Source organism: Panthera uncia, chromosome A2 (genome assembly GCF_023721935.1).
Source record: "Panthera uncia isolate 11264 chromosome A2, Puncia_PCG_1.0, whole genome shotgun sequence".
NCBI classification, from domain to species: Eukaryota; Metazoa; Chordata; class Mammalia; order Carnivora; family Felidae; genus Panthera; species Panthera uncia.
Window position 1 is genome coordinate 104,023,387 of NC_064816.1, and position 27,031 is coordinate 104,050,417.

General features: G+C 35.4%; 1 protein-coding gene across 1 annotated transcript in view; it reads right to left on the reverse strand.

Annotated features, from left to right (window-relative positions):
• AGMO (alkylglycerol monooxygenase) overlaps window positions 1-27,031 on the reverse strand; it is a 330,629-nt gene that overhangs the window by 189,654 nt on the left and 113,944 nt on the right. The window contains exons 5-6 of the mRNA XM_049642280.1: window positions 18,676-18,779; window positions 3,994-4,089 (exon numbers count right to left, since the gene is read on the reverse strand). Coding sequence (XP_049498237.1) covers window positions 3,994-4,089; window positions 18,676-18,779 — 200 coding nt within the window. The remainder of the gene's footprint in view (window positions 1-3,993; window positions 4,090-18,675; window positions 18,780-27,031) is intronic.

Sequence of the window (27,031 nt, forward strand, 5' to 3'; positions counted from 1 at the left end):
ACAAAGGACTTAGGTAGTCCAATGGCTAAATGAAAGTATCTAAAGGGTGGTATATTAAGTGGGTATTTATAAAATAACATACCCCTACCAAATACCATATTCTTTTAGAAAAAAAATTTTAATGTTTATTTATTTTTGAGAGAGAGAGAGAGAGAGAGAGAGAGAGAGAGCATGAGTAGGGGAAGGGCAGAGAGAGAGGGACACACAGAATCCTAAGCTGTCAGCACAAAGCCTGACAAAGGGCTTAAACTCACAGACCAGGAGATCATGACCTAAGCTAAAGTCAGACACTTAACTGACTGAGTCACCCAGGCACCCCCCAAAATACCACATTGTAAAGTTTATTCAAGTATATGAAAGGTCCAAAAATAAAATTAAAACTCAAAAGATTCCAAAAGAAACCTTAGGATAATTTCTTTGAAAGTTTATGATAATCAAAGACTTCTTAGAGAAAATACAAAAAGTAGACAAAAAAACACCTGAACTCACCATTAAAAAAAATAAATTAATCTTTTCAAATTAAAGCTTCAATATTTTTTCAAAAGAATTCGTAAGAAAATGAAAAAGCATGCTACAAACTGAGGAAATACAATTGAAATACATGTATCTGACATTGCTTTATACCCAGAATTTATAAAGAATTCCAAGTCACTTAGGCAAACAACTCAAGAAAAAATAAAGGCCTGAGAGGTGGCTGGGTGGCTGAGTCAGTTAAGCATCTGACTCTAGATGTCAGCTAAGGTCATGATCACATGGTTCATGAGTTTGAGCCCCTCATAGGGTTCCATGCTGGCAGTGCGGAGCCTGCTTAGGATTCTCTCTCTCCCTCTCTCTGCTCCGCCCCAGCTCTTCCTCTCTCAAATAAATAAACTTAAAAGTAATAATAAAAATAAAGGCTTGAACAGGCATTTCATTAAAGCAAATTCATCAAAGTCCATCAAATACATGGAATGCCACACAACTTCGTTGTTATTAGGGAAATAGTATCACAAAAAGAAAGTTCTCTGCCCACATTAGAATGAGTAAAATTAATGCTTGTATTTCATTCTAATCCTTATCTCCTAGCCATCCCAAATATCTCTCCTCTAGGAAAAGAGTTGATTACTCATGTATACTTCAACAGACATTTTATGCATATGTGAACATATAAAACACATAGTTGTTTTCCCTTTTTTAATAAAAATAATATCCTTTGGTATGTGCCTCTGTTTTTTGGACATCTGTCCATATTAGTCCATAAAAAGATTGCTCATTTTATTTGTAACTGCATCATATTCCATTTAAGGGCTTCAGTTAAGCACGATAAAAATCCTTGAGTCGTATGGGTTCAAATATTTAATGCCAAAGAATTATTTCTCTTTTATATTTCTTTGCCCAAGGACCAACTGATGTGTACATGAACAATGATAATAAGTAAACATAATAAATAATGATAAGGTAATGGATAATGTTACTACTGCTATTATACTGTGTAGATCATCTAATATTCAAATATCATCTAAAACCTCAAAAAATTATAACATTCCACAGTTATTCACTTTAAAACATACATTAAATAATAAGTTTTTCTACTTGCCCTGAGTAAACTCAGAGGAAAAGAATATAACTGACTATGTACTTCGGACACTTTGGATGAAGGAACAATAAACAAAAATGTAGGCAAAAATTAAACAAGAGAGTACAGTTTGTAGCAGAAGGTTTTATAACTCTCAGAAAAGAGGAAGGGGATAAACAATATTATCTCTCCATCAGAGTAATCCAAAATTAAACAGAAAATTTCATCATAAACTCCTCATTTTGTTTTATGATCTTTTTATTCTCTCATATACACTATTTCAAAAGCATGCTGTCAGTCTTTTGTTTTGTTTTTTGTTGTTGTTGTTTTTTACTTTCTCTTATCCTAACCTAATTGCTTGAAGTGAATGAATCTGTCCTCACTTTTAAAAAATCAGTACCTTTTTAAGACCAAATCTCCCTCCGAGTGAAAACTGATTTTATGGATGTCCGTAGCAGTGAAACAACTGAATGAATCAAACCTCCATTCAGGAATGTTCAGGCCACCAGTGTCACGTCAACTATGGCTTCTGTATTGCTTATGTGAATGGACTATTGTTTCTGTGTATTGAACTTCCAAAAACTAGGGCAAGCATTTAATTTTTTTAAGTTAAGTCTTCTCCCCACTCCAGTTCTCCATGTCACTTGCCCCTCTGTCCAGAAACAGCCACTGTTACAAATCTCTTGGCTCTACTTCCTGTATGATTCTGTTATTTAAATAAATGGTAGTATGCTGTCTATAATAATAAATGGAATTAAATGCACAGCTGTAAGAAATCTTATAAATGTTTTCACACCTAATAATATAATTTAAAATTTCAAGACCCAAACCTTAATTTCAGAAAGTGTGTTCTTGTTGTCTGTGCAGCTCAACTGTAGAAATTATGCATTGTATACTACTTTCAAAACTTTGAAGTATAACACAAGTGAAAAGTTGTAATGCATTGCTTTTGAGTTTAGAAATGAAGCCACCTGGAGGCTCTGAGTGTAAAAGAAATGTTTCACCAGTGGCTTTCCACCACTGCCTCTTTACATTCTGAGATGGAACTCAAGCTCATAGACCTCTCAGAGGAACACAGGAAAAGGCGGAAGTTACTTAGGCACCAGTGTTCTGTATTCACAAACTAATACCTGACCCAATACGTGGCTTGACCTGGAGCAGAGCTGCTATAAAAATGTAATTCTCCTTTAACCCCTCCATGTAAATCATCAGAAAGCTTTCCTTTACTGATTTAAACAAATTTGGTCTTTGACCTCTACAGTCAGAATTGGCCTCAACAACTCTTTCAGACAGTTGTAGTATTTGACTATTTGATGTATGTCAACTGCCATAAAATGCAATGCTATTTCACCACAGATCTTCAAATAATGTCACATATGTCCAAAGGCATAATAACAGTCTCTTTACTCCAAGTAAATCAGTAGCATGAATACTGCAGATTAATGAAATAATGTACTTTGTGTATCAAGCTTTGGTATCTAATGCAGCTGTTATTTGCTGTATTGTTCAACCATCTGCAACACCTGTCAATGTGTTTCCTATGGAACTTCAAAACACACCCAACAAATACCAAATGCTTGAAAAGGTTCTCATGTACATAAGCAAAAATTTTTCTAGGTCTCTGATTTCTGGTATTTGACAACCAGCAGAGTACAATAGCTCATAAAACAATCAGTTGCTTAATGATCTATCTGCAAAAATTCAAATCTGACAATTTGAGATACCACAGACAATCCAAGAAATTATATATGCTACTTTTCTGGGGGGAGAAAAAGCTAAACGTACTAAACATTCTCTAAATAAATCCTAAACTCTAAAATAAAGCAGGATTTCCAATCAAAAGAGTTTTCATAATTTCTTTAAGAGTTAAACTTTTTTCAGAGCCCCTACTAACTGATATGTATGTGTGTAAGTATAAATATGTAAATAAAAATGTATCAATATTATATATTTTAAATAGTTAAATATTTTTATTATTATATAATAAATCATATTATAAAATAAATATTTTAAATAACAGTTACATTCAATAGATAAATTACATATATGCATATATTTATAAATATATAAAAATTATATATATATATAAATTTATATATTTAAGTTGAAATGAATTTCAACATCTTTGGGTAAACAATGTTTAATAAACTGTAATACAGGAAGATACTGTATTGAATATAGTATTAGAATGTTTTGGTACTTAGTAGTTCAAAAATTGTTTTATTTAATTGAGACCAACTGGCCTCATTGCTTCTTATAAACTTTGCAATATATATTCAATATAAAAGGAATAAAAATGAACAGATGTTTCTCCTTAAAGAAGGCAGACAAAGATTTTTCTTACACAATAAATCAGCTGCTAGTGGATTTCCAGGACATTGCTTCAGGCTAACTATTTAGGTATAGAACTTTAAAAACAAAAAAGAAAAAAAAGTCACCTCTGTGTGGATCCAAAATTGGTAGAGAAGATTGAATTGAAGATGAACAGCATATACTGAAGGCGGTATGAAGAGGGCCAAGGGAGAGTAGAATATCTGAAAAATTAAAAATTTAAAAATTTGCACATCTTATTTCTCAACATGAAATATACTTTTACTAATGATTGAATGTTATGAGTATAAACTTCATGAATACATCTTATTCTTTAGCAAATATGCCTTATTCTATATATTTTATTGCCACATTTGACTTTGCAACATTAATTTTCCACAAGGTGATAAAGTTACAGACAGGTAGAAGCTAAGTTCACCAGACTTTTAGTCCGTATTTAATACTAATTAAAATAGCATACATGGTGTGTTATTTCCTTAATCTTGAAAAGGTTGGATGTGTTTCCTGGGAGTAAAGAGGTTTTTCTTATACACAGAGATACTCACTTTAGTTGGAAAAAAAAAAGTATCCTGTGCCTTTATGCATTGATGGCTCCCAAACTGTATTATGGCCCAGCATGCTGAGTAATGAAATGAAATTCTATTTTGAAAAGGTAACTTCATATAAGAAGTTTTCTCTTTCAAATATGGTTTTATGTAGTTGATTGAGAGCACGATATGTCCTAAATTTTTTTAAGTGACTAAGGAAGAAGCTATGATATGATGCCATAGTGGAAATAAATTTTAAAGGTCCATATTTCCTAACAGACGGAAATGCATTTGCCTTAGGAAAACAACTTATGCTTAAACCGCAGAACTGGTTAGAATCAACTAATAGGCACAGTCTGCTGTGTTCTGCTAATGACTTTGATCTCCAAGAGTGATTTCATGTTGTAAAAAAAAAAAAACATTTAATTAAATGACATGCTAAACAAACAAATAAGAATAAAAAGAATCGTACTTTCACTTTACATTCCGGATTTTCTCGAGTTAATATTTCCAGACAACTAGCTATTTTAAAAACATTTCTTCTGATTATTACAATTTTATTTCTGTTAAAACTTTTGTTCTCAATTAGGCCAATATCATTTCAACTGTGTTTAGTTTGATTGTGAATTTAAAACTGGACATTTACAAAAACCATTCCCAGTTTTGTTTTGAACCTTAAGTCATGAAAAATCTCAACGGTCATCACAACCAGGATCATTTTTATTATTTATAAATGTATTATTAAAGATGGATTGGATTGGTGAGCAACAAAAGAATATTGGGCTCTTTTTTAAGACATCCATTTTAAGTCTTGGATCTACTGCAGAATCTCTCTGTGATGTTCACATAGTTCTTAAACCTCTTTATACTTTAATTTTCTCATTCAAATGGTGAAGGAGAAAACCATTTGAAACTTAGCCATCCTTTTGGTTTCAAAAGATTTATGATAGTCTTTTTTGACTTATTAAAAATATATTCAAATAGATCTCTTACAGTAGGTTAATAAAAAATTTTTGAAACACATATATAATGCATGATTTAAGTATTCTTTTTTAAAAAATAATGTTTATTTACTTTTGAGAGAGAGAGAGAGAGATAGAGGTGTGAGTGGGGGAGGGGCAGAGAGAGGGACACACAGAATCCCAAGCAGGCTCCAGACTCAGCTGTCAGCACAGAGCCCGCCCACCCCAGGTGCCAAACTCACAGACTGCGAGATCATGACCTGAGCTGAAGTCAGATGCTTAACCGACTGAGCCATCCAAGCGCCCCTATGATTTACGTATTTTAGGTTAAGGACTATTTTGGAATCTTGGAGTTGTGAACAAAAATGTAAAACAACTTAGGTTGGATGTTTAATAAATAGTTTTATTCAGAAAGAGAGTGCATACCAGGTGAATATTTATAGTCATTATAATTCCCCACAGTGTGAATAAATAGTCCTTTGAGATAACAGCTGCTGTGGAAAAAGGGATTCTAGGATCAAATAAGTTGTGAAGTGCTGAGTTAAACAAGTTAAATTTGTTTACCACAGGACTTCTCGGAGCCTTTACCATGCTAATGTGAATCACAAGTGTGTTAGCTCATTAAATACTTCTCTTATTTATTTATTGAGAGAGAGAGGAGAGAGAGAGAGAGGGAGAGGAAAGAGGAGAGAGAGAGGAAAGAGGAGAGAGAGAGGAAAGAGGAAAGAGAGAGGAAAGAGGAGAGAGAGAGAGAGGAAAGAGGAGAGAAAGGTGGAGAGAGACAGAGAATCCCAATCAGGCTTCACACTGTCAGCACAGAGCACAATGGAGGCTCCATGTCAAGAAATGTGAGATCACGACCTAAGCTGAAATCAAGAGTGGGACGCTTAACCACTGACTGAGCCACCCAGGTTGCCCCATTGAATGCTTTCTTAAGGAATTTCCCACAGGATTAGATTTCCTAAAAACACATTTGATGAACCAAGGTCTCAAATCTTACAAATCAGTATATATAATTATCAGAAAACTGGAAAAATGAGTTCAGCATGAATTCCAAAAAAGGAAACTTCTAATAAGAAATATAAATACATTAGGGCACCTGGGTGGCTAAGTTGGTTGAGCATGCGTGACTTTGGCTCAGGTCATGATCTCACAGTGTATGGGTTCAAGCCTCACTTCAGGCAGGCTCTGGGCTGACAGCTCAGAGCCTGCAGCTTGTTTTGGATTCTGCCCCTCCTCTGCCCCTCCCCTGCTCACTCTCTCTCTCTCTCAAAAATAAACATTAACAACCAAAAGAAAGAAAGAAAGAAAGAAAGAAAGAAAGAAAGAAAGAAAAGAAAAGAAAAGAAAAGAAAAGAAAAGAAAAGAAAAGAAAAGAAAAACGAAACGAAAGAAAGAGAGAGAGGGGAAGGAAGGAAGGAAGAAAAATACAGGACAGGGAGTAAGTCTCATGAACCACATGAAAGTTAATTTCGTTCTAATTTCTAAAATGAAAGCAGCCTAGCAAATGTCCAGGTCTGAAACCCCTCCCTCATCTTCTGTACCTCACATCTTCACATTCCCAAATCCTCTGTAGTTTTTAAAACCAACTTAAGTGTCAGTTCCATCGTAAAGCCTGAAATGATACTAATTTAGGAGAAGAAATTTCTCCTTCCTCAAAGTTAAACTCTCAGTACCTGGGTCAGGGAACATTATACCATTTACCAAAGAAATCCATTTCTGCCATGCGCTCACCATGTCATTCTGATTCCAAGTCTCTTTAGCTTTAAATTTGATTGTCTACCCTGGGTTATTTTATTACATTTTAGTGGAAGTCATATACAACAGGTTCTTAAAGGAGAAAAATAATCCATACTTATGTGTGTGTGGAAAGAATGAGGATAGTCCTACAGTTGACCTTTGGTTACTGGATGGAAAATGAGTGGGTTTTATTCTGCTCATCACGTGAACAGAGCAGCCTGGGATTGTGTGAAGGGTACCATGAAGTAGGACACTAAGGGGAACTGTAAGTATCTCTGCCTTGCTGAAAGTGTTGCAGAGTGTGTCCAGAGACTGGATTGGACAATGGGGTTCACTGACAGATCTAAGGGAGTCTGTGAACCCCTTTAATATCACTACAACAAAACATGAGCTTGTGTGCATGGGGGCAAATGTAATTTTCTGAAGAAACAATCTATGGCTTTCTTCAGAGAGTCTCTGGTCAATCTCTCTCACCATCACAGCCAAATGAAAGTAAAAACAAATGATAATTAGATGTTAGTCAAAACCAGGAGGCGAGGCTTTTAATTCCATTCCAAGGAGACTAGACTTATCCTAGATCGTGAGAGAGCAGTTACATTTTTTTTTAAGCTTGTGAGAAATATAAAAATAATTTTGAAATCTAGTTCACTGGCCCAATGGAAAGTCACCCACATTTAACCACAATAGTAGCCATGGGGATTAAAGGGCATACAAGAAATCTAAGGCTTTGGTAACTATTTAAACATAGATGAGAGGGACAAAGGAGTATCAGAAGACCTCCAGATTTGTGGCTTGTGTGTGGCTTGTGTGTGATAACTGCTCACCAAGACAGCAGACAGGAGGAAAAAGAGGTTTATAAAGTTCAACTTAGGGAATGCTGTGTTGGAGTCTTTGAGATATATCCCAAGGAAGCTACTGAGTAAGCAAATATGTTCTGCAAATATCATCTGAATTGAAAAATGACACTGGATTGGGCAGTGGAGAAGTAGGCTTGAAATCCAGACCTCAATAAGTTTAAAAATGATTCAAAGGAGTAGATGAAATAGAGGTAGGGATTATTTACTTCTCTTTTTCAGAAAACAAAGAAGGAGAGAGGTGGGGATATTCTTTCAGTAGAACATGGATGAGTGAGAAGATTTTATTTATTTTTTTAGTGTGAGAGATATGAATATATTTTTGGTATACTCAGAAGGAGTCAGTTGAGAGGAAGAGGGACACATGCCAAAAGTAGTTGGTCAGACAAAGTCCAGGACAGGAACTCAGACAGGAGCGATGTCACCAATCTGAGAATAAGACCTGTTCAAAACAGGTGAACATTTTCTATAAACCTAGAGACAAGAAAGTGTGTGCACTTGTGAATTCACAAATCTTAACAAGTATATCTAAAAGAAAGTAGAGTGAGGGAAAAACAGAAAAACTCACATTCTCTGTGAAGTTTAAATATGGTCACTGGCTGAAAGCAAGGGGCATCAGTGGAAAAGAGACCTTGAGGAGACTGAAGAGTTCTGGAAGGTCTTCTTCCAGGTAAGGAGGAGGCTCATGTTTGGTGCTTGGTGAGCAGCACTCAACTGATAGCTCAGCTCTGTCTGGAAGCCATACGTGGAGGGCAACGAGCTGCCAGCTGGTGCTACAGGGCGCCCACAGGAGCTCAGCAAGCTGGGTGTGGGAATGAAGTACGTGGGCAACCGGATTCAAACACAGCTTGGGGATTTCAGGACAGATGCAACAGAAGGAGGCAGACTGTTTTCCAGAGTCAAAGAAATTACGCATTTCAGGTTGGATGAAGTTGGAAATAAAGTCGTGAGGCATGAAAACTGCAAGAAAAAGCAAGGGTCAAGAGCGGAGAGCTGTCCACAAGTAAGCTGCTAAATCAAACGGTTAAAGTTAAGTGTATAATTACTTTGAAAGAAATGGAAAAAAAGAAATTGAGCTCCAGGATTCATGTCTATCTTATTTTAATAAAGTAGTTTGGATCGCCTGGGTGGCTCAGTCAGTTGAGCATCTGACTTCGGCTCAGGTAATGATCTCATGGTTCGTGGGTTCGAGCCCCATGTCAGGCTCTGCTGACAGCTCAGAGCCTGGAGCCTGCTTCAGATTCTGCTCTCTGCCCTCCCCTGCTTGCACTCTGTCTCTGTCTCTCAAAAATGAATTAACAACAACAACAAAAAAAATAAAGTAGTTTAACTTTATTAGTATCTGTACTTCTATAGTTGTCATTGATTTTTATAATGCTACTTTAGAGAAAAAATTTTCCTTCATAGTTGATGAACTAAAGATTGAATAATCAAGTACACTTGTCCCACATTCCCAAAATCTGGGATTAGTTATGATATAGAACCAAATCTTCTGGTTGCAGATAGAGAACACTGATCTCTTTCCTAAGACACATCCACTTAAATTGTATGTATGGAATAAGCACTTGTGTTTCTACATAGGAAGTCCTATTTTAAATAATCTAGGCCCATCTTTCTGTTTCCATCACTATCCTTTTACCCCTTTTGCCTTTCCCCATTCCACCTTCTTATACATCCTATATTTCAGCCATACTCAAACTTTATGGGTTGAATCGTGTTCCCCCAAAAGATATGTGAGACTTTATCCCCCAGTATATCAGAATGTGACCTTATTTGGAAATAGTTTCTTTACGGAGGTAATCAAGGTAAAATGAGGTAACTAGGGTGGGTTCTAATCTACTATGGCAGGTTTCCTTCTTAGGAGGAAATATGGACACAGAGACAGGCATGCACACAGGAAGAACGCAAGGTGAATATGAAGGCAGAGATCAATGTGATTCATCTTCCTGCCAAGGAACACCAAAAATCACCAGCAAACCACCCTAAAGTGAGAAGACAAGCATGGTACAGATTCTTCCTCACAGCCTTCAGAAGTAATCAACCCTATAGTACCTTGACCTCAGGTTTCGAGCCTTCACAAGTATGACCCAATAGATTTCTAAGCCACCCAGTCTTTGCTACTTTGTTAAGTCAGCTCTGGGAAACTAACACATATACCATGCATTTTACTTGCAATTCCCTAGGTTTATTATACTTTTTTCATAATTTTGTGTTTTCAGTGATGTGCTCCTTCTACATTATATTCCATTTACAACCTCATTCGTGGAAAAATTTTATTCTTCTTCCAGACTGAGCTCAGGCATTTCTTCAGTGATGCTCCCCTTGACCCACCATGGTTCTTAAAGCAGACACTTCTCTTTAAAACCTTAACAATTTGTATTTATAATGACTATTGCCTTACTGAAATCCCACCAAGGAAAGCAAGCACCTTAAGGACAGAGCTCATGTCTTACTTATGTCTCTTCATATGCTCAAACTTTGCCACCATGACCAGCTCTGCCAATCAAGAGTGTATATGGAAAAGAAAAACAAAACAAAAGAAACAAAAAAAGAGTGGATGCACATCTCAAAATAAGAACAATTATACCATGTAGAGGAAGTTGAATAGTTTGGCCAATTTTATATTTTTTTAAAGTAACAATGAGATAATGCTGCCTTTTGTAGAGCTTTCCACTATGAGTCTTCTTACTTATCCATGCTAAACCCTAAAATGACTATCAAATTTATGTAAAATGAAACGTCAAGTATCAGATAATAATTTTATCTTTACCAAATTTTAAAATGACTTTGGTAAACTACAGAATAATTCCCTTTTCCTGATGCATGCTAGAATCAAGACTCTGAAACTGGTCAAGACACAGAGAGCAAAGGGCTTAATTTATTGAATATGTGGACATGAACTTTGTCTTATATGCTGTCTTTGAATGGTGGTTGAGTGTGGGGAGAAATGTCTTGGAGTTCTGAGGCAAAGTCCTGAGACATGTTTTGTTTCTTTACTGCATGGGGGGTTCAAGGTATGCTTTCCATCTGTGACATATGAGTTATGAGAATTTTATCCCCTGTGTATTTGACTGCATTACATCAAAGTTGTTAGTTTCTTGTGTCTTTATTTCTTCACATTTGTCTTTATATAATTCCAGCTCTCACATATTGAAAAATAGCCTTTGTTTATGAAGTTTGGCAGAAAGTACGATGTACTAAAAGATTTGAGATTTCACTAACAGTTCCTCTGTAGTCTTATATGTAATATAAAAACAATATTATATATGTGAATCATACTGCTATAGTTCAGAGAATTTCCACACTCATCATTTAAGGTAATCTTCAAAATAACAATATAGGAAACAGAGCAAATATTAATTACCCCATGTCTAAATATTTTTTAATGTTTATTTATTTTTGAGAGAGAGAGAGAGAGAGAGAGTATGAGGGTGGGGAGGGGCAGAGAGAGAAACAGACACAGAATCTGAAGCAGTCTCCAGGCTCTAAGCTGTCAGCAATGAACCCACTGTGGGGCTCAAACTCACGAACTGTGAGATCATGACCTGAGTTGAAGTTGGAAGCTCAACCACTGAGCCACCCAGGCACCGCTTAATTACCCTACTTCATGTACAAGATCACTGAAATGCAAACATTAATCAGTTGGTTCAGAGTGGCAAAGCTAGTTAATAACTGAGCTAAGACTGGGACTCAGAATTCCTTATTTCTGGTAAATTGTCCCCTAGTGTTTCTTAGATGTAAACAATATGTATTTTTAAATTATTGTGCTCAAAAATAATATCACCATATATTTACAGATTCCCTAACTTGTGGAAGAAAAGTTTTCATAAATGGATATTATAACTATATTTATTTCCTCTGATGGTGGATAAAATTTACCTCTTTTTAGATTTCTAATAAGCTATATTTTATAAATTCTTATTATATTGATTATAACACTAACCTAAAAATTAAAACAATTTAAATGATTGAGAGATACTACAGAGTTAAAAATAAATTACTCAACCTAGTCATTTAAACTACATGCATTTATCCTTTATTGACTATGCTTTTAAGAGAAATATTAAACTCATTAAACGCAGATGTTAGCCTTTCCCATGCTCTAGCTTCATATATGAAACAAATATGTCAAAATATATTTTATTCAAAAAAGTAAATAAGTTAATCTCCCTATCTATAATTTTTGGTGATCTTTTAAATACTTAAATTATTTCACTCATTTGACTTACTCTAGTTAATGTAGCAAAATAGTTCCTCTGACACATGTATTTTGACATCCATAAAACTTTTTTTTTAATTTTGTTCATTCACATAGTATACATTTATTATGCACTGACTGCAACAGGCACTTTAGAGATAGTAGGTATATAGCAGTAAAAAAAACCTTTTAAAGTTTACAGACTGGCATGAAAGGCAGTAATGCAAATAATAAGTGTTATAATAGAGATATGCAAGGGTTTTATGGACAAAACAAAACAAAACAAAACAAAAAACAGCAACCTAGGCAAAGTTAGAAAGGATCTAAGAAAGGAGTGAACTGAGTCCCGAAGGATGAAGGAATCAGGGGTAAAGGGGCAAAAATTTTCCCGAGAGACATAACTGCATGTGCAATGACATATCAAGACACTACGACATGGTATATTTAGAGAACTGAAAATTAATTGTTCATTGAAGATGAGGTGACAATAAGCGATTGTGGAAGATGAGATTGGAGACAGAAGTGGGACCAGGTTTTGACTCCATCTGCATGTGGTAGGAGTCTGTGAAATTCCTTTCTCAAACCTAGAGAGCAATTTAGCTTGTTCAGAGCTGGCATTCTGGAAAGCTAAGAATGGGTGATGTGTTGAGGGATTAAGAATTAAAAAATAAAGAATTACCTTAGAACCAATTTAAGATAGTATTGGCTGAATCATTGCTCTTTATGATGCTCTAGGGGTCCAGGAATCAATGGCTATTGCTGCTAGTTCTAGGGGGTTTTGTTTGGTTGGTTGGTTTTTGGTTTTTAAGAGTTGTTATATGATCCACAGTGGCTCTATGAGAACATAGGTACATACATATAATTATATTTTTAATAAACTATTCCATAATAGTTTTATCTTTTTTTTAAAATTTTTTAACGTTTATTTATTTTTGAGACAGAGAGAGACACAGCATGAACAGGGGAGGGGCAGAGAGAGAGGGAGACACAGAATCGGAAGCAAGCTCCAGGCTCTGAGCTATCAGCCCAAAGCCCGACGCGGGGCTCGAACTCGCGGACTGCGAGATCGTGACCTGAGCTGAAGTCGGACGCTTAACCGACTTAGCCACCCAGGCGCCCCAATAGTTTTATATTGTACAAGAGTTGCAAAAATAGCACAGAGAGTTGTTACATACTCTCCACCAAGCCTCCCTCATTAACACATTACTGAGCTGCGTGGCCACAACTAAGAAACAAATTGGTACAATATTAATTAAATTCCACTAAACTGTACATCTTGCTTAGATTTTACTAGGTTTTTTCTACTTTTTTTTTTCTGACTTAATATCTTGTCCAGGAGGCAATATTACAAAGTATTAATATCTTATATTCTCTTCTGACCTGTGACAGTTTCTCAAATGTCCCCAGTGTCTCATTTTACACTTTTGAGGAGTACTGGTTAGGTATGTTGTAGAATGTCCTTCAATGTGGGTTCAACAATGGTCTTTTCTCATGATTACTCTTCGGCTATGGGTTTTGGTGACAAACACCAAAGGGATGAAGGGCCATTCAATAGGCCATTGTTATCACATCTTATCAAAGGGTACATGCTATCAACAAGATATCACCAACAAAATTAACTTTATCTGAGATTTTGTTTGCCAGGTGTCTCCATTTTAAAGTTACCTCCCACCCGTACTTCACCCTTTGTCTCTTTCTCTCTCTCTCTTTTATTTTTTGTTTTTGTTTTGGTGTTTTTACTTTTTGTTTGTTTGTTGTTTGTTTGAATATACCTGACACACAATGTCACCTTAGTTTCAAGTATACAACTGAGTCATTCAACAAGTTTATACATTATGCTATGCTCATCACAAGTGTAACTACCATCTGTCCCATTACATCCCAGTTGTCCATTATTAATTCTCTATTCATCGTACACGAAGTCCTCAGTACAGTCTGAACTCAAAAGGTCTGGGTAAGGGAGACATTAAGCACCATTTCCTAGAGGCAGGGGTTGGGGGGGTAGATATATCTATGTATATCATCTGTGATTCTTTTGGAATTCTTTAAAGGAATGTGTCTCCCATATATTTGTTCCCATTTATCTAGTTATTCCATCATTTATCTATATCAGTATGAGCTGATTTCAAAGATATTTATTTTATACTTTGGATTCTAACTCTATACTCCATTATATATTTTACTGTTCAAGTTGTTCCAGATTTTGGCCATGAGGTGTTCCTTCAAGTTGGTTCCTATAACCCTTTGGCATAACCCATTTAATTTTTCTAGCACTTTTCTAGCTATGTTTTGAATATAAACTGTAGCATTCAGGTATTTTATCCAAATAAAGATGGAAGAAAATGAAGTGCTTTTCTTGACACTGTTGTATGTAAAATAATATCCATGGATCTAGACACATTTTATTATTTGAAGAGACTATCATGTTTAAGCCATTGTATCAATTCGGATACGTAGTAAGAGATGGAAGTAGCAGGCAAAATCACGTATTTCGGTGTGTAGTAAATAAGGTTCCCTTAAAATGGTCTCTATCCATTGCAGTTCTTTTTGGATGAGCAATGGTAAATCTGAGGTTAAAAATGGCTTTTAAAAAAGTGCAAAAAGTACAGCTAGAAATTCTTGAAAGTTGAATTCTCATCTTTAACTATTTTAAATGACAGGAGTGCCACCCTAACCTAACTTTTGTAGTAATGTAAACGAAAAGCACTCTAAGAATAACTATGCTTTACGTTTCACAAATTAATTTTCTCTTCAAAGACATTTATTACTTGTTCTAAAATATGTTGTTACCTTAGTAACTACCAAGTTACCTGCTGTATGCAGCAGAACTAATGAGAAGAATGTTACAAGACTCAAAGAAAATGAAAAAAAAAAACCCAACTAGTGGTATTCTTTGATTTTAATGTCTAGAAAGACCTCCTACACATCGTTGACCATCACAGACCCTTAAATCATCTATGCTATCTTCTAACAGACCTACAAACGCTAGACAAAACTCCAATCTGATTCACAATCTCTGCCTTTCATTTCCCACGTGGCAAATCTTCCAGCTTGCTCCCCTCCCCCAAGTTAGCAGCTTCTGATGCATTCCCAATGCTCACTTCCCCCCTCAGCATATTTTGTGTCCTTGGCAAGATGATATGAGGTTGTAAAAGGGATTTATACTGGCAATAAATAGGTGTGAACCTGTATTTTACTTAGGCTTTCACTAATCTGTAGCTTTGAATGCATTGACTTAATAAGGGGAATGTCGCAAATGAAACTAGGGTAAAGATTACCATAAACTTGGAGCCAAATGTCGGATTCAGATTCCAACCAGCAATGTTCAATACTGTATGAGGTAGTGGGCTCCTCTGAGATTCATTTTGTAGCTTTTAAAATAGATGATTTAAATATATTGTCTCCCAGATCTCCTCTAGTTCTGAAATCTATGGTGCTCTGATAAAAAACTCTCCTTTGATAATTCCTCAGATAATCAATTTACACACTGCATTAATTTCCTGGACCAACTTCAAATACAGCTACATCTTTTCTTGGAGGCTTTATCCCCCCAAATGTAAACACTGGAGGCTTGACTTATCTTTATGCAAAGGGAAATACATAACTCAAGAGAGAATAAAGATTTTTGAGATCATTGTTTTAATCAGGGACATGTTTAGCCTATGTATAGGCCAATATGTTTATGTATAGGCTATGTTTAGCCTATGTACAGGATAATAAACGTTTGCATTATGAAGCTATTTCTTAAGAAGGGAGGATAGTCAGTATCCCTCGCCTCCATCAGAGGCCTGTTCCTTTTATTCACTGGAGCCCTAGACCAGTCTTGAGCTATCCAACTGTGACATAGGTCATAATTTCTTTCACAATGAATCATTCAGAGTTTCAGCACAAACTGTAAGGATATGGAAAAGATATATGCTCTTTCTTTTCCACCTATGTTGGTTAAAGCATGTTATATATTGAATTGTGTCCCCCACAAAATTCATGGGTTGAAATCCTATCCCCTACTTTAGAATGTGATCTTATTTGTAAATACAGCCCTTACAGATATAATTAGTTAAGATGTGCTCATAATGGAGTAGGTGGGGCTTAATCCAATATGACTTGTGTCCTTATATAAAAAGAAAAGGAGAAATCTCGATATAGACAGGGAGACCCCCATATGAAGACTAGCCTTATGCTCCCAAATGTCAAGGAACTATCAGAACCTAAAAAATTCAGAGACAGTAGTAGAACATATCCTTCCTTAGAGTCTTCAGGGAAGGGACCATGGCCCTGCCAACACCTTGATTTCAGACTTCTGGCTTCTAAAACTATGACACAACAGGTTTCTGATGTTCGAAGCTACTAAGCTTGTGAGACTGTATCATGACAGCCCTAGGAAATTAATACACACAGTAACACAGATGTGTGATGTAGGGGGTGGGACCTGGATTTCTTTTAATATCTCTTTCAGCAAATGTATTTGTACCATCAGTGACTTATAGATTTGTTTTGCCTATGCTGCTGTTTGGATTAAAACACAGGCCAGTATATATATTTTTATGAAGCATCTGGTTTCAAACATGGGACTTTGTCACGTACTAGCTGTGTAATTAACCTCACTGATCTTTGGTTCCCTGATAATAGTAACACTTGATCTAGCATAGTAATATAAGTGAAAAATAATATAGAGGCAAATAAAAGAGTATTTGGTGTGGAGGATAAGATCAGGGACCCTGCATCCAGTTGAACTGAACTCAGTTGAATGAGTTCAAATTCAACACTCCCTTTTACTAGTTTTATAACTGAACTATGGACTCAGTGTCATTTTAAAATGAGCATTATATTAGTACCTGTCTCATAAAGTTGCCATGAAGATCAAAAAGTTAATGCATAAAGAAATCTTAGAAGTTTGTCTGGAACACAGAAAGTATTCAATAAATGGTATGTAAAAGTGCCTTGCAAACTATAAAGAACCATACAAGTGCTGTAACATTATAAGTTATAGTTAATAAATAGCTTATTGATGAATGCACTTACAGAGTGATAACACTTTCTCCTTTTTTAAAAATTTTTTAATGTTTATTTATTTTTGAGAGAGACGGTGTCAGAATGTGAGCGGGCAAGGAGCAAGGAGAGGGAGGCACAGAATCTGAACCAGGCTCTAGGTTACTAGCTGTCAGCACAGAGCCCGATGTGGGGCTCCAACCCACGAACCCTGAGATCATGACCTGAGCTGAAGTCCGACACTTAATGGACTGGGCCACCCAGGCGCTCCTCTCCTTTTTTTAAAGTAGTATCTATACCCAATGAGTGCTCGAACTCAAGACCTTGAAATCAAGAGTCAGACGCTCTACCGACTGAGCCAGACAGGTGTGTTGCTAACTCTGACCTTTTATTTATGTCAGCATGCCTCTTAGCAGCAGTCATTTGGATAGCTATGGAGACATAAAGAGTGACAATCACAGATGAGGGCTATTACCAAGTGGGTCAAGTATGCCAGGGAATCAGAAGAAACTTCAAAATAGAGGCTATTTCTGGTTTTCATTAGTCTGCTCATTTCCTTGTGTAAAAATATTTTAGAGCCAAAATTTTTATTGAGCATCATATTAACTGCTCTAATATGTATACAAAAAACAAAGAATTTACATAGATTTCACTTGGGCATGGAGAAATGGGAACTGAATTTTTTAAAACTGCTTTTAAAAGTTTCTAATGAAATCTTGGGGTGCCTCAGTGGCTCAGTTAGTTAGGCAGCTGACTCTTGATTTCAGCTCAGATCATGATTCATGGTTCATGGGATTGAGCCCTGGGTCAGGCTCCATGCTGACAGTGTGAAGCCTGATTGGGATTCTCTCTTTTCCTCTCTCTCTGCCCCTCTCCTGCTCACTCTCACTCTCTCTCTCTCAAACTAAATAAATAAACTTAAAAAAAGTTTCTCGTGAAATCTTTGCATATATATGAATTAAGATACATTGCCTATACATCACTGTCATTAGTTATAGTAAATAAAAAAAGTAGACAGCTAATCTCCCACCTTGCTGTATACCTCAAGGTGAAATTGTGTTTTTGTTGTTGTTGTTATTGTTTTGCTTTGTTTTGTTTTATCAAATAAAAGACTACCATTGCAAAATACCACTTGCTTCATATGTATCTTGCCTTATGAAAGGAGACAAAAGCATTAATAAAACACTTTATTTTAGATTACTTGGAAGAAATGGAAACAATTGAGACTTTAAAAAATGTATTATGGGGTGGCTGAGTGGCTCAGTCGGTTGAGCATCTGACTTCAGCTCAGGTCATGATCTCATGGTTCATGAGTTCGAGCCCCATGTCAGGTTTTGTGCTGACAGCTCATAGCCTGGAGCCTGCATAAGATTCTGTGTCTGTCTCTCTCCGTTTGCCCCTCCCACACTTGCACTCTGTCTCTCGCTCTGTCTCAAAAATAAACACTAAAAAAATTTTTTTAATTAAAAAATTAAAAATGTATTATATTATTATATATATTCAATTTTATACAACTTACCCAGGAAGTATATATTTGGAAAACAGATTGCCTCAGTGCTGTGGATAAGTTGTAGTCTTCAGAACTGTGGTGGGTTTGGTGTCCAGCCCACATAATATTAACCTCTGCAAAACACATAATTTGAAATGAGCCATGAGAATAAGAACAAAGCAACTTACATTTTCAGTTATGTATGCTGCTCTTGTTAAGTGAGGAAGAAAAATCTGGAACATCTCTGAAAAACCTAGCCAATATAATTATAATTAAAATAAGCTGCTTCAAATGACTCTTGGAAACAGTGAGGGTACAAATTACAAACAAATAAGAAAACTGAAACATAGCCAATAAGTATGGATAGTGTATGTGAAATAATGAAATGCCTCCAGCAAGCTGAAATGACTTCCAAAATTTATACTTGCTAATGTATTATTATAATATGACAAATCATAAAAGCTGACCGTCAGTGTTGTAACAATGCAGTCAATGGATAGTGATGATTTTTCAGTATGTGATAATATACTTATAATTAAAGAAGAATAATGTAATGGGAGAAACTGGTATAAATTTTGGAATTAAACAGTAAATAAAATTTCTTCCTGATGGCTTTTTAAATGTCTCAAAATCTGTCTATTGGAATAAAAGGCAGAGCAGAGTAATATTTTGTCCTAAGATCTAACAATTCATTTTTATTTATAGAAATATATTAGTTAACATATATCTTTTCCAATACCTTACAAATATCCAGTATCTTACACTATCATTTTTAAAATTTCCACACATAATTGCTGTTTCATCCTTATAATAAAAAATTAAATGTAAGTTGTATATTTTCATCAAGTATTATGCAGACTGTTCACATACAGCCTTGCAATTCATTTACATCCCAAACGGATAGTTCCTTGTTTTTTTTTCTACAACAATATGTCACTCTAGTGACCTCCTTAGTAGACAGAATAGAACAATCCCACATTTTTCACTCTGTGCATATTTTTTATTTCCTATCAAAATTACAGATACCACATTATAGTCTATTCAGTTAAAAGAAAGTATGTTCTTAGCTAAACTAACTATAATTAAGTTCTTTGCTACAAATATAGGAGATAGGAGGTATAGGAGACAAAATTAACCATGTGATATGATCACTGTATCCATGCCAGTATATATTAGAAATTAAATCCTTTAGTCTTGCACACATGGGGACCAAACAGACTAAGAATGGAAATATTGGGTATGGATGTTTACAGTAGCCCTATACTAGAAGTTAAAATACCTTGCATGTGGCGGAATAATTTGTTAGAAGATTATATATATATATATATATATATATATATATATATATATATATCCCTCCCTCACCAATCTGGGTGGACTTCTCTGCTACTCATTTAGGAAATGAAAAATCTCTGGACAATCTATATAGAGTTACCAAACAAAATTGCAAAAGAATTTTTGGTAAATAAATGACAGCTCAGATTTAAGAAGGACTTAACTTTCTGAAAATGGAAAGATTATGAACAGAATTATGAATACAATTCTCCATCAGAAGTCATTACTATTAAAGTTATATACTTTCAGGGGGGGCAAGTATTTTCATAAACCGTAAGTTTATGTGTAACTTACGTCCTGATTGGTTGACATTTTTTAAGTGTATTTACTTATTTTGAGAGAGAGCAACAGAGCACATGAGTGGGGGCAGAGGGAGAGAGAGAGAGAGAGAGAGAGAGAGAGAGAGAGAGAATCCCAAACAAACTCCGTGATGTTAGTGCAGAGCCCAATGCAGGCCTCAAATCCATGAATCCTAAAATTTTGACCTGAGCCTAAGTCAAGACCCTGATGCTTAAGTGACTGAGCCACCCAGGCACCCCTGATTGGTTGACATTTTAATCATTCCTAGTAATTACCTTGTATGTCTATCCAACCAATTAAGGAAATTGCTCTTATGCAAATGAAAACTATTTCATCATAATGACCCCAAACTTCCCAAGCATAATCCTTGAAATAACCTAGAATCTTAATCTCTTGCTTATTGACTAGTTATACACTTCAAATAAGAGATTTACAAAGAATCCTGTGGCACTTGATATCTTCAAATGTTGTGTGAAATATTATCGAGAGGTAATAAACTTGATGAATCTACTAAGCCTTTTAAAACTCCTTGTAGAGTTAGGCTCTAAAATAATCCAAACACCATTTTCTCTTTAGAACATAACCATTATTAAACATTTTGGAACCTATTACTTAAAAGCTTTGTTACAAAAAAATCATTGTCCATTTTGTTGGACTTGTTGGGATTTACTTTAAAAACTCATCATAATGCATGCATGTTATGAATTCAGAAGGGGATGAGCTAATCAGATGAGGCCCAATTAGAGAGTAATAGGATATATTTAAACTATTTCCTATAACTTCCACAGAAGCTAAATGGTGGAACAAAGAATCCACAAAGGTGGAGGTTAAAGACCTATCTCTTTGGTTGTTTTAAAAGCATTTACTTCCTATCACAAACTGTGTGTAACACAAGACTTCGTTCAATGAAGTACAGCTGTATAAACAGGGTACAGTAACTGGATCCTACTGCCTTACCTCTGTCACTTTTCAGAACTAGGAAAAACAAGAAAAAAATATAAGATTTTTTCCCACAGTTTATATGCACCTTACTTGAAGTAAATCATTTAGAAAGTGGTTATAAAAATGCATTTTATGAAAATTATTTCAGTAGTTCTTTTATAAGCAAAATAACAGATTAATAGTACACTTTCAAATATGTTCATTTTCACTAATATGTGAATTGATGAATTATCTGTTCTAAGGAATAAAAACAAATATTAAAGAGGAAAGATGATATTTTAAGAATAAACTTCTTTCTATCAATGAACTAACGTAATTATAAGTTATAGTCCATAACAATTTTCTTTTCCTATTAGCGAATTACTGATTATACAAGCATACAGGATGTTGTTATGGCTTTTAAATAATATAGCTAGAAACATTATGTTACTTTCCAGTATTAAAATATAGACTTGTATAAATATATTTTATTAATACATTGACCAATCATTTGATTTGGCCAAAATCTAATGCAATATGTGTGTTTATGTGTATGTTATATTCTTGAGTTTGTTAACATTTTTTTTTAATTGAAGTATAGCTTACATATGGTGAAATCCATCCCTTTTAGTACTCGGTAATATGAGTTTTTACCAAGCAAATACAGCTGTGTAATCGCAATCAAGATACAGGACAGTTCTGACCAACCCAAAAAATTCCTCATTGCACTTTGTGCTTGTGGCAAGTAAACTCGAACATGGCTCCCTGATCAGATGATGATATTCTGAACTGTGAATTGATAACGTAATGGGATGAAACTCTTGGGACCTTGGGGAAGGTGAGGGTGTTTTGAATTCAGGAAAAAAATGAATCACTGGGATCTAGAAGGCTGTCTATGGGAGGTAGCCTCTCAGAGAGCCCCCAGTGATCCTTGCCCTTGTGGATGTTCATCCCTTGTATAATCCCTCCCATTGAGTGTGGGCTGGATTTAATAATTCCCTTCTAATGAATATAATTTTGGCAAAGGTGATGGGATGTCAATTGTGATATTAGGTTGTAAAAAGACAGAGGCTTACATCTCGAGTGCTCTTATATTCTCAAATTCTCTAAGGAAAGTCAGTCACCATGTTGTGAACTGCCTTTTTGAAAAGCACATATGGTAGGGAATCAGGAGAGGCCCCAAGCTAACCAGTGAGGAACTAAGCACCTCAGCTCAAACTCCACAAGGAATTGAATCCTGCCAACGACCATGTAAGTAAATTTGGAAGCAGATCTTCCCCCAGCTGATCCTTCATGTAACATTGCAGCTAGCAGACAGTTTAACTGCTTAACTACAACCTCGTGAAAGACCTTGAGCCAGAAGCACTCAACTAATAAACTGTGCCCAGATTCCAGACCCACAGAGACTGTGAGCTAAGCCACTAATGTGTTACAAACAAGTGGATAATATAGTGGTCAATCCCCTAGGCCTCATTCTCCCAGTCTTTCATATCCATTGATTTGAATGCTTTACTATAGTTTTGCTTTTTGAGAATTTCATATAAATAAATTACATAGTATTTAGCCTTTTGAGTCTGGTTTCTTTTACTAAGCATAATGCATTACAGACTTCTCCATTTTATCTGTACTTTGTTTTTCCTTTTTTTTGCCGAGTAGTATTCCATTTTAATGGTTGAATCAAAATTTTTGTTTTGTTTTTATTCATTCACTAGTTGAAGAACATTTTAGTTGCTTCCAGTTTGGGGCAATTGCAAAGCATCTATAAACATTCTAATATAGTTTTTTTCTCAGAACCTAAGTTTCATTTCACTTGGGCAAATACTCAGGAGTGAGATTACTGAGCTGTATAGTATATTTACATTTAGGTTGTAAAAAAACAATCAAACCATTTTCCAGTGGCTGTGCATTTATTTTCTTGTACTACCACCAGCAGTGTATGAGAGTTACATTTTCTCTACATGTCTAGCAACACTTGGCATTATTAATTTTGTTTTTAATTTATTTGTTTCTTTTTTTTCAATATATGAAATTTATTGTCAAATTGGTTTCCATACAACACCCAGTGTTCATCCCAAAAGGTGCCCTCCTCAATACCCATCACCCACCCTCCCCTCCCTCCCACCCCCCATCAACCCTCAGTTTGTTCTCAGTTTTTAAGAGTCTCTTAGGCTTTGGCTCTCTCCCACTCTAACCTCTTTTTTTTTTTTCCTTCCCCTCCCCTATGGGTTTCTGTTAAGTTTCTCAGGATCCACATAAGAGTGAAACCATATGGTATCTGTCTTTCTCTGTATGGCTTATTTCACTTAGCATCACACTCTCCAGTTCCATCCACGTTGCTACAAAGGGCTATATTTCATTCTTTCTCATTGCCACGTAGTACTCCATTGTTTCATAGCATTCTAAGACTTGTATAATTGTATCACATTGAAGTTTTACTTTCCATTGCCATAATAGCTAATGACTATGATTATCTCTCCATGTGGTTATTTGCCATCTATACATGTTCTTTGAACTATCTAATCAAAATTTGTGCCCCCATTTTAATGGAGTTGTAGTCTTATTATTGAGTTTTCAGAAATCTTATATATTCATTATACAAGTCCTTTTTAGATATGTGATTTGCAAACATTTTCTCCTCTGCTATGGCTTGACTTTTCATTTCTAAGTGTCTTAAGAACATAAGTTTCAATTTTTGATGAAACCCAATTTAGATACCTGAGAGTTTTATTAAAATATATTTTTAGCATATATAACAAAGAATGGGGTTACTTCGGAGAAAGTTTTCAGAATGATGAGACATTTGTGTCTATAAGCAAGAGTCTATTTTACATATCTAAAATATATCTAAGTAAGTCTACTGAAGTGTCTTCTCACCTGTGGATGGAGAGAATAACCCTCTTGCCTTTGACAAGAAATCTAACACTATAAAACACTGACCTTTTCCAATTCTAACCTCTCTTGGAATCACAATTTTAATAGATTTTTAAAACATGATATTCAAATGGAAGCTTTTAATTCTATCTTGTAGAATTTTAGAATGAGAGTTCTCCAATTATATGTTTATATGCTTTTAAAATTTGAAAAGAGCAAAAGAGAAGATACAACTTTTTAGTATGAAGTAAAAAAAAAAAATCCATTAGAATTTATTTGGTCATGGACCAAATCCAGCCCACAACCTGCTTTGTACAGCCAACAAGCTAAGAGTGGCTTTAACATATTTTAAATGATTGAGGTAAAATCCGAAGAGTAACAGTTTATGATACAGGAATATTACACTAAAAAATTATGCACCTTCCTCTTTCTCTTTGTTGCATACCCTCTATTCTCTGGGATTGAATACCCTCAGCACTTTCATGGCCCCCTGTCTTTGTGTGACCCATCAAAATATTCTTCATCTTTCAAGGATCACTGCATATGTCATTTTCTAACCCTCCCAGTCACAATTATTATATAATGTTTATTATTCCTAGGCCTCTAGCATTACGAATACTCTACTATTTTGCATCTTCCTCTGTTTTATAGGCTTCTTAATTAAGGAGATTAACTTGTCTTTGTATTTTCTGTAGTGCCTCATCGTGTCTTTGCATGGTAGACATCAATATATTTTTCTTGATTAAACCTGTGTTTATTAAAAACTGGCTCATTTGAATAATCAATAACCATGTCACACTATTTTATTTGTTCAACTTTCTCATTAGTAAAAACAATGTTTTTTTTTTTTTAATTTCTCTTTACACTATTCCTTCTCTTTAATTTCAATCATAACCAAACACTCCACTTTGTAAAACATGATCCATTGACCTTCCGTTCCTTTAATTTTTTTTTCACCTTAAACATCTTAAAAGAGAAATTTATTTACTTTCTTAACTCCCATTCATTCTTAAGCTCATTCTTAATGGCACTTAATTCTCTCCAAAATCATTACTGGCCTCTTTATTGTCAAGGCTAAAGACTTCTTTTAGGTGTCATTCTATTTGAACTTTCTAAAACATTTGTCCACTGAATCTATCTTGAAAACCTCTCCCTCTGGCTTTCCCTTTCCCTTGCTCCCAGTTCTTCTCATTTTTCAGGCCAGGTGCATTTTCCTAACCTCTTCCCCTTTTCTCACCTATTTAAAGGGACTAATTTATTTTTCTTTGCTCCTTGCTTCTTGTTTTTCATGGTGTGCCATGACCTGCAATGACTTCAATAAATGCTTATCCAAAAAAATGATGGTTCCCAAATACTTCAGTCTATAGGTGTCTGTTGACTTCTAGGTCTGAATTCCTTAGGGGAAATTCCATACATATTATGCCTTGAATCTATTTAATTGTCTTGCTTTCTGTCTTCTGTTGTCCTTTCCTTCTAAATCGCATCATGTCTTCTCAGTCCCCAGGCAAGGAGAGAATAGACTGGGAAGACCTCAAAACAGAAGCAACCTCAGTGCTTTTTTGTATCCTCTGACCTCTCTTTCGATAGTTACGCAGGGCTTAGCATATAATCAGGACAAAAACCAGTATTTCTGTAAAAATAATTTTTTGTACATTTTATTTATTTTTGAGAGAGAGAGAGAGAGAGGGCACAAGTGGAGGAGAGGCAGAGAGAGAGGGAGACACAGAATCCAAAGCAGGCTCCAGGCTCTGAGCTGTCAGCACAGAGGCCGATGTGGGGCTCGAACTCAAACCCTGAGATCATGACCTGAGCCAAAGTCAGACACTTAACAAACTGAGCCACCCATCCACCCCTATAAAAGTAAATTTTTAAAAATGACCTCACTGAAGCTTGTGATATTTTCTTCTAATACACTGCAGCAAACAGGCCCAAGAGTTGGTTTTATTAGTAATGGGAACATTAAAAAAATGAGAAAATATGAAGAAAAATGTTGAATGACAAAAGTAACATAGAGGAACATGATTATTTGTGAAGTCAAATAATAGAATTTAAGATATTCTTTCTTCAAAGATTTGACGTTTTAGAAAAATTATAGGGAAGAGGGCATGAAAAAACTCAAGAACTGTACTTGACATAGTCAAATTCTAGAGTAATAAGATAGCTTTCATACTGAAGAACATTCTCCTCTAATTCTTCAAAATATATTAAATATTATCATATGACCTATTGCAGCCCCTCTGGTCCTGAAGTTAGAATATCAAACTTGGAGCCTATCCTGGAGTGCTGTGTTTAGTTTTCGTAACCATTTGCAGAATGTCCCTACTAGAGCTATCCCACTTGCTCTTAATTAAACCTACCTCATCACAAAATTAATCTTTACCTGGAGATATATATTTTTGACACACTTTTGAGGTTGGGAGAATACGAACATGACATCACTTTGTCATATTTTCTTTTAAGAATCTCAAACAATAAAAACAAAGACAAATAACTAATATATCTACACAAAACTCCCTGATCATTTTTAGATTCCCATATAGACGGGCGCCTGGGTGGCTCAGTCGGTTAAGCGTCCGACTTCAGCTCAGGTCACGATCTCGTGGTCCGTGAGTTCGAGCCCCGCGTCGGGCTCTGGGTTGATGGCTCAGAGCCTGGAGCCTGCTTCCGATTCTGTGTCTCCCTCTCTCTCTGCCCCTCCCTCGTTCATGCTCTGTCTCTCTCTGTCTCAAAAATAAATAAAACGTTAAAAAAAATTAAAAAAAATAAATTCCCATATAGAAAACAAAAACAAAAAAATTTTCAAAATACATAAGGCTTTCATGCATCCTCTTTCTCACTCTTTTCTGTTGTTCCAAATATTTGAGGTTGTACTGTGAACCGGTCTTAATCCTAATGGTCAAATACAAATAACCATATTTTTTATTGAAAAAAAAAATGTTTTCCTCTTGCAGTAGCATTC